The sequence below is a fragment of the Mytilus trossulus genome, chromosome 10 (genome assembly GCF_036588685.1).
Source record: "Mytilus trossulus isolate FHL-02 chromosome 10, PNRI_Mtr1.1.1.hap1, whole genome shotgun sequence".
NCBI lineage: Eukaryota > Metazoa > Mollusca > Bivalvia > Mytilida > Mytilidae > Mytilus > Mytilus trossulus.
In genome coordinates, this window is record NC_086382.1 from 5,041,375 (window position 1) to 5,050,235 (window position 8,861).

An 8,861-nucleotide genomic window follows, 5' to 3' on the forward strand; every position below is an offset into this window, starting at 1 on the left:
AGCACTGACTACCGTGACAATAAAAAAAAGAGTAGGATATGACAATTTATTTAAGAAAAACCCGTTAGGCATGATAAACTAATAAAAATAGGCACTACCGAATAGAGTGAAACCTCAATTAAAATGACAGGACATAGCAACGATTACAACAGAAAAATGCAGGACAACATTTTTCATCCGACTTAGCCTAACATTGCCTAATACACCGGCAAAACAATTCGCCTTTTCAGAATCTAAATCCTATGGATATAAATATTTAAAAGGGCGATACGTCTTTGGGACGAAAGGACACAATACTGGGTACGCTTGTTTCTTCGCAGAAGTCCGCCATGTTGGAAATAATGTGGTTATAAATAATCTTAGGTTTCTAAAAGGTGTGAACATTATCGAGAATATAAAAGTTACAACATATTTATATAATTACATTGCCCACAATTCACATTTAGTTCCCTATATCGAAAATATATTTCTTGGTTCAGATTCCAGAGGCAAAAATGTTTACCTTTTACACGGGACCCGGGGCCGGGTGTTATCTTAGATTCTGGAAATAAAAAGTAAAACACACCTTTGACATCCAAGACTAAAATAGGTACAAATCTCAGATTATGTATATATGCACTATTCGTGCTAATATGCAACTCAAACGGCTTTTACAAATTATCTCCCTTTAAACAAAAATCCTCATCTATAGACTAGTCCTTGGCTTAGAAATACACCTTCTTTTTCTTCTTCCATATAAGAGTTGGGTTCCTTGAATAAAACGTTTAAACTCTATCGCTATTTGTCCGCCATTACTGGATATCACACAGCTTCCCGTAAAATTTTGACGTCATAAAACAAAATATCTGATGCCACAATGAAAAAGTGATTGTTGTATGCGTCAAAAGGTCAATCAGACGTTTCAACTGGCCGAGTAGGCTTATAGAGATAAGGTGTATACAGGGACTAAGCAAGGATTTGTATTAAAGTAATCTCACTATACAAATCCTTGGACTAAGCTAGTATTCATGGTTCTTTAAAAGTGTTCCATATCTGATATACATGATATATATGGCATCGACTCTGTCAAATGATTTAAATTCAAACAAATTCACACTAAAGGCGATTTTTCCATGGAAACGTTTTACAAAACAAAGTATTAATTTTTTGGGGGAATAAGTACAAAAATGTATTTAAATAAAGAACATGAGTAGTCACTAGTCGGTAGTATAACAGTGAGCTGTTCATAAGTCTTAAATCTATTCTAGAGAGAAAATAAATTTGGGTTACTAACCAAAACTGAGGGAAACACATCATCTGCAAGAAGAAAACAATTTGGAACAAAAGAAACATATAAGTTACAAACACCAACATATATAGATAAACAAACTATTTGATAACAGAGACAGAATAGGACCTTTATCGGGACTCTAGGATCCGGTGTTTTTAAGCTTTTAAATTTCGGAAAAATTTGGTTGATTGCACAGGTAATCACTAAAGCATGGCTGAAGCAGCCCCCCTCTTAGAACAATCAGTGCCCCCTCCTACTCCTTTTGACAATTTCTATATCTGCCACTTTTGTATGCCTGTGCATGTAAAAATAGGAAAATAATTAGAAAACAATTAGGTCATGTAAAAACAATGATGTTCAAGATATTGATTTTTAAATCTAAAAAGTGATATTTTTTTTGGCGAAAATGTAAAATCACACATTACTGTATCCATTAAAAACTAAATATATATAGATGAAATTATTCTTAACAAAATCACACACTTAAATAACAATGAATATTTATGTTGAGAAAAAAAAATATGTTTGTAAGTCTATACATCTTTGAAAGTTGATAAAGTTAAAAGAAAAGCACTTAAAAGTAGTGTCCTGCTTTTAAAATCCAGTGGTTCTTTTCATAAAAAAAATTAAGTGTAAAATTACTTGGGACGTTTCAGTGTAACTAAGTTTTTTTTATAAAAAAAATTGCTGAATTTAAAGGCTCATTCAGAAAAATAAAACATTTTGCTGACATTGTTGATATACTGCCTACCCAATGAATGATTGTAATGTTTTATGTTTCTTTAATCACTCTGTAATGTTTATGTCATGTTGTAATTAATGTTATGCTCTTAATGGGGCCTTTAATTTGGAAAATAAAAATATTGTATTGTATTGTAATACAGTAGGAACAATAAATATACATTAGTCTCATGCCATTTATTTAGCTGCTTGACTTCGTTGTAAAAAATATATATTTCCTTGTTTTTAAATTTTAGATAGATGAAGAATCAACAACAATAACTGCACAGCCATGGAAACAGACACATTAGAAGAACTTGATAAAGACCAGTTCCTTGAATATGTAATTATAAAGTTAAAACTATGGTTTGAATCATAGAACCCTAACTGTTTAGGCTCTAACAGTAATAGTCATCTAATAGTGCAGTACTTGAAAGGGATTTTGTTTCACAAATAACTTGTTGTCAATGAGACAAATCAAATATACAAATTTTGACCAATTCATGCTTTATTGAAATATTCAAAGTTTAACCAATATTTTATTAATGCAACTACAATAACTTGACTTGAGACTAATATGAAATAAATAGAATGTAATAAAATAATCAGGTACCATATTCATGTACATTTTGTACATGTATCATTAACATATACAAAATGTACATGTACCATGTAGTATGTACATGTATTGTGTTTTAAACAACATGACTAGCAATTGATATATTAAAGAATCAAATATTGTACATTTTGTATAGCATTTACAAATTACTTTTGTACTAAATAAAGATTTTTAAACAAATGTATGATAAATTGTTATACTCTGTTTTTTTAATTTTTTTTTAGTCAAGGTTAACAACAAATAAAATGCTACTAGCTGTCACACTGGAAACTGGTACCATGACAATGACTTCTTTTGCTTCACAGCTTGGGAACAGCTTTCTACAGCAGAGTGTGCAGTATGCAGGAGTAGATTTTCTAGATGAACTTCAGGAGTTTCTGTCAGGTGAAAAATAAAAATTATACCAGAGAAAACTTAGTTAAGGTTTGAAGTGGGGTGTGGGTGGGTATAGGAATCAACTTACTTTTGAGTCATACATTTTAATGTGTCAGCTTTCCATGCTTTCAGTATGAAATGTTTTACACACATACTCAAAAGACAGGTTTATACTAGTGTTTTTCTGTCAGTCCAATGTAATTTTTGTCACATATTTCTCAGACACTGTAATCATGATAATTTGGAGCTTTCTGAAATAGTTTTAATGTAAGCATTCTTAACTTTGTGTCACAGTGATGCATTTTCACTTAATTCTACAACAAATTCACATTTACCTTGTTTTATGACTTAGTATGCATATAAATATGTAAAAAATGTTTGTCACTATTTTCTTAGGAGCTACAAATCAGACCTTGCTGTCATTTGGTATGAAGCATCATTTGGTCGCTTGTTAAAGTCATGTTTGCAGAATACTTATGTCATCTTTTAATATGTTAATAATGAAAACAGACTGAAATTACAATTACAACAAGACCAACCTTCACCAACACTCCTAATAAAAACCTATGTAATCTGATCCTGATCGATGGCCTTGACTAGGTATGGGCACAAAACACATATGTAACAAAGCTATGTAATCTGATCCTGATCGATGACCTTGACTAGGTATGGGCACAAAACACATATGTAACAAAGCTATGTAATCTGATCCTAATCGATGACCTTGCCTAGGTATGGGCACAAAACACATATGTAACAAAGCTATGTAATCTAATCCTAATCGATGGCCTTGACTAGGTATGGGCACAAAACACATATGTAACAAAGCTATGTTATCTGATCCTAATCGATGGTCTTGACTAGGTATGGGCACAAAACACATATGTAACAAAGCTATGTAATCTAATCCTAATCGATGGCCTTGACTAGGTATGGGCACAAAACACATATGTAACATGAACAGCATAGTAGAAATTATGATCCTGATGGTCTCGACTAGATACAGACACAAGATACATTGGGTTTTAACCAGTATTATGTCTACACATACCTCCTTCTTTGCCTATAAAGACAATGCATGTGTTGGATAGACACCATATATATACAATGATATATAGCCTTTTAGTGAAGCAATCACTAGTGACCAATCAATTATTAATCAATGTATTTTGTAAAACTAAACATAGTAAAAAATCCTGCATAATACAGCTACCAAAATGATGACTATTATAAATATTTTATGCTAAAAACTATTTTTTTAAATATCTGACTGTAATTTAAAAACCAGATTCAAAATTGCTGTTTAAACTACTAGCAGAAAGGTACAATTTGTCCAGTTATTTTAAATAGATAAGTCTTTACTGTTTTCTGATGATTTACAATTTATATATTATTATATTTCAGACTACTATAAAACTAAGAAACTGAAAATAGAGAATAAACTGTTGAAAGATGATAGCAATGATGAGGACCGAAAGAAAACAGTAAGAGACAGAAAGAGAAAGCAAGAGGGTTCACCACTCATAACAGACAAAAAGCAAAAAGTGGCAGAAAAAGACCTCAAATTAATGTCTCCAAATAAAGGTATTTATGATAAAGTACTGTACATGTGATATTTAGACCAAAAATGAACAAAACCAATTAATATGCATTTTAATAGCAAGTTATAAATACCTGAAATGACAAATGTAAAACAAGTATAACATGAAACTGGTTTTCTTTTCCGGACCATTATTAAAAAGAAAACTAGGAAACTGGCTTTGAAAATTTGAAACAAATCCTTTGAGGGACATGCGACACCATTTAACCACATTTCGTTTCATAAAAATAAAACAATAAACACACCTATATAAATTAGTTCATTGTTGCAATCAACCAATGATTGATTTTCTGTTTAAGTAGCAAGTTTAAGGTGAATTCCAAATATTGTCTAAAGTCCAAGAAACACGAAAAAAGAAAAATAGATTGATGAAATCTAATTGTATATCTTTCTACAATGATGAATTTTAATCACCATAATTTTTATTGTTTTTAGCAAAATGCTAAAAAATAAGGGCTGCAAGCAGAAAACCTGAAATATAATGGTTTTGAATTATTTTACAACTATTTTACCTTGGTTGACCTATTGAATAACAGAAACATATACAAAAGCTTGAAATATATGGTCCTTTTCTACAATTCTATACTATACCCACAATACATTGTACCAATATTGTGACTTTTTACTTTGTCGGACAGTTATGGTCAATATTGACAGTATGCAAGACAAATTGCAAGAAGGTTGAACAAGATTGTCAAATGTTTTATTTCATAATATATTTTTATTATACTTTTCAGACATGACAAGACTTACATCCATTCAAACAGATAATGGAATGTCAAGAAGTGGAAGGAAAATAAGAACACCAAAATGGTTGCTGGGAAATGAAATATCAGGATCAACGGGGAACGAGAAAACTTCAAATGTCGCCTTTACAAAATCTAGGTTGAATGAATCAGCTGATCAAATACAGAGTTCAGTTTCCAGGACAAGTTCAGTTCTTAAAAATGTAAATAAATCAGAAGCAACGAAGGAAAAAATAATTCCAAACAAAACTTATCTTTTGAAAAAAATCGTGAAAGAAATTAAAGTTGAGATCAAGAATAAAGACACCAGTCAGGAAAGCAATAAAAATAACAATAAGAAGGAAATTGCAGATAGTAAAAATAAGCAGGATGTCAACAGTGGACAGTACACCAAGACAAATAATAATACTCTAGACACTAAAGATAATGGAAATACACAAAATGACAAGAACATAAACAGTGCACAGCACAATGAAGATGATGAGATTGACCAAGAGATCAAAGGTTTAGGCAAAGTACAGGGTAATAAGGTCACTATAAATGAAAAAGATATCAAAGTAGACATGGTAGAAAGCTGTGAAAAAGAGGCTAATGATAAAAACAAAATGAATAACATTCCAGTGGAGGACAATGGACACGACGAAAACCATATAGACAATGGACACGACGAAAACCATAAAGACAATGGACAAGACGAAAACTATAAAGACAATGGACAAGACGAAAACTATAAAGACAACGAACACGAGAAATTAAAATCAAATGATTATGATGAAAAACTTTTGCATTGGGCTTATGGGGTTGCAATCGACTGTGAAGACAAAATGAAAGATAACAAGGGAATCTTTAAATGCCGAAAGTGTGACAAGGAAATGTCATCTCCATTGGAAAGGGTTCAACATGAAGTAAATGAACACAACTTTATTGTAATGTTGAAAATGAAAGATCACTGTGCTAAACCATATAAATGTCCTTTATGTAGAAGATGTATGAAGTTTGAAGAATCTATGCGTACTCATATTGTTGAGCACGCTACTGCAGATGTAACAGACCTCACTTGTAGTGTTTGTAAATTACAATTTATTAATAAATTACGGTTGCGAGATCATATGTTAACGCATGGAGAGGCAAAATTTCCCTGTCCGAACTGTGGAAAGAAGTTTCGGATGAAGAAATATGTCCGTCGTCATATGATCGAAAGCTGCTGTTCAAAATTTTCAGCTGATAAAAATGAAGAATGTGAAAATGAGCTACCAGCCCAAGCAGATACTAGCAAAGACAGAAATTTAGCAGTTAATAATTCATCTGAAGATGTTACTGTAATGAGGGTCAATGATAATGGAAGTCAGATTATGACTGGTCAAATGGACAGCGTATCGGTATTAAAGAATGAAGATTCATTGGATAAACATTTTGCTGCTGGTGGGGATGCAGAAACTTCAGATTTGTCGTGTGATAAATCGTCTTTGAAATTGAACAGTGATGAAATATTTGCTGATGAAAATGAGCAGGCTAAAGAGAACATTATATCATCTTCCCCACTAACCTGTGAGATTTGTCAAGAAACATTTATGAAGAAGTGGAATTTGCAACGTCATATGTTTCGAAAACATAGTAATGAAGATTTTCAGTGTGAAGTTTGTCAGCAAACTTTCAAGAAAAAGTTTGCTTTGAATAATCACTTGGTACGAGAACATAATTATGACAAAGACTTTAAAGTCATATGTTCTAAGGCTGAGGTACAAAGTGAAAAATTCAAATGTAGAGAATGCAATGAAATATTCTTTTCTGCAATGGAAAGAGTTCGTCATGAGCTTTATGATCATGAATTAGCAGTTCTTGAGAGGTACACTGGACCTGCTAAAAAAGGGAAATTTAAATGCCCCATTTGTAAAAATAAAAGAGAGACTGTTGAAAGCATGAAATCACACATTCGTGATCACTTTGAAACTGATGTCAGTGAATTAACATGTAGTGTTTGTAAGTTGCAATTCAAAACTAAAAACAGACTTCAAAATCATTTACCAATACATAGTGAACCAAAGTATCCGTGTCAGAAATGTGGTAAAAAGTTTCGTATGCTGAAATATGTCAAAAGACATATGCTTGAAACACATAAAATTGCAGGAACTCCACTTAAAAAAGGGAAACAAGACTGTGAAAAGACTAAAGAAATAAAGAAGCAAAAGAAAACACCAGGAATTTGTGAAGTTTGTGGGAAAGTATTTTCTTCACTTGCGTCAGCTTTACAGCACAGATCAGTTCATACCCAAGAAAGAAAACATTCATGTAAAGTTTGTCAGAAAAGATTTCGATTAAAATCTGCTCTTCGTAATCACATGAGACTACATCAAGACAATAAAGACTTTGTTTGTGAAGTGTGCGGAATGTCATTCAAGATGACACAAGGATTGCGAATGCATCGACTTCGGTACCATGAAAGAGTACAGTATAAGTGTGATCATTGTAACAGGAAGTTCAAATGTATAGGCGGCAAAAAGTATCATTTTCTGAAAGAACACAGAGAAATTGCTGAGCTGGCAGGATTAAAAATGTATCCATGCAATTTTTGCGATCGTATTTCATCTAGTCACCAGGAATTCTTACGACATGAGAGTTCACACATTGATAATAAGATACATGTTTGTGACCTTTGCAATAACAGATTTCCAACAATTTCACAGCTGAATGAACATAAAAAGTCACATTTTGGCAGACAGAAGAATTACATGTGCTTAATCTGCTCATTTAAGGCAAGCTCGCCATATAAAATAAGGCGTCATCTTGCCTCCACAAAACATCTTGAAAATTGTTCAGCTAAAGGTTATAATTCAATAGCAGCAATGAACATGGATGATCCTGATATTGTTAAAGTACCGACTAAGTGTGAAAGACGATTGTCTGAAAATGACGTTAAAAACGAGGATGAAAATTTATCGACAGACTTTAGTGTTTCTGTAGTAAATGAACAAAAATTACTTAATCAGGTAGATATTTCAGTAGGAGAAGATGGGAATTCTCAGACTGAAGATAGTGTTGTAGAGGTCAAATATGTAGAAATTCCATACAACATAGGAGAAGGCTCTCATATTATTTATTCAGAGGATAATAATTTGGTCTATAGAGTTATTGAAGATGGTGAAACGGGCAGTTTAGTTGAAGGGGAAAATACTATTATTTACGATACCTCAATAAATCAAGCTGTGGAATCCATTTTAAAACTACAACAAAGCTCACCAACGAATTTATAATTTATTTTTTGTGAAGATAATTATAAGAATCAAATAACCCTACAATAACGAAAATTCTAATTTTGTTTATTTTCTATTAGGGGACGACCATTTGATATTCTGGGGGGGGGGGGGGGGGGGGGGGGCAGGAGGATTTGTTTTTGATCGGTTATTTATTTTTGTAAAGCGAGAGGACAGATTATTCATTTCCTGCACTATTGAAGCAAGATTTTTCATTTTCATTAAAGCAGGGGACTGATTATTCATTTTCACAACTATATTTATGATATTTGAAAACATA

General features: G+C 32.2%; 1 protein-coding gene across 1 annotated transcript; it reads left to right on the forward strand.

The window, feature by feature from the left end:
• The first annotated feature begins 303 nt into the window (after positions 1-303).
• LOC134686750 (zinc finger protein 84-like) lies at positions 304-8,655 on the forward strand. The gene is made up of 5 exons (XM_063546479.1): positions 304-374; positions 2,248-2,333; positions 2,834-2,993; positions 4,389-4,568; positions 5,322-8,655. Exons 2-5 carry the CDS (start codon positions 2,283-2,285, stop codon positions 8,579-8,581), a joined length of 3,651 nt encoding a protein of 1,216 aa, XP_063402549.1. The 5' UTR covers positions 304-374; positions 2,248-2,282; the 3' UTR covers positions 8,582-8,655.
• Positions 8,656-8,861: the final 206 nt, after the last annotated feature.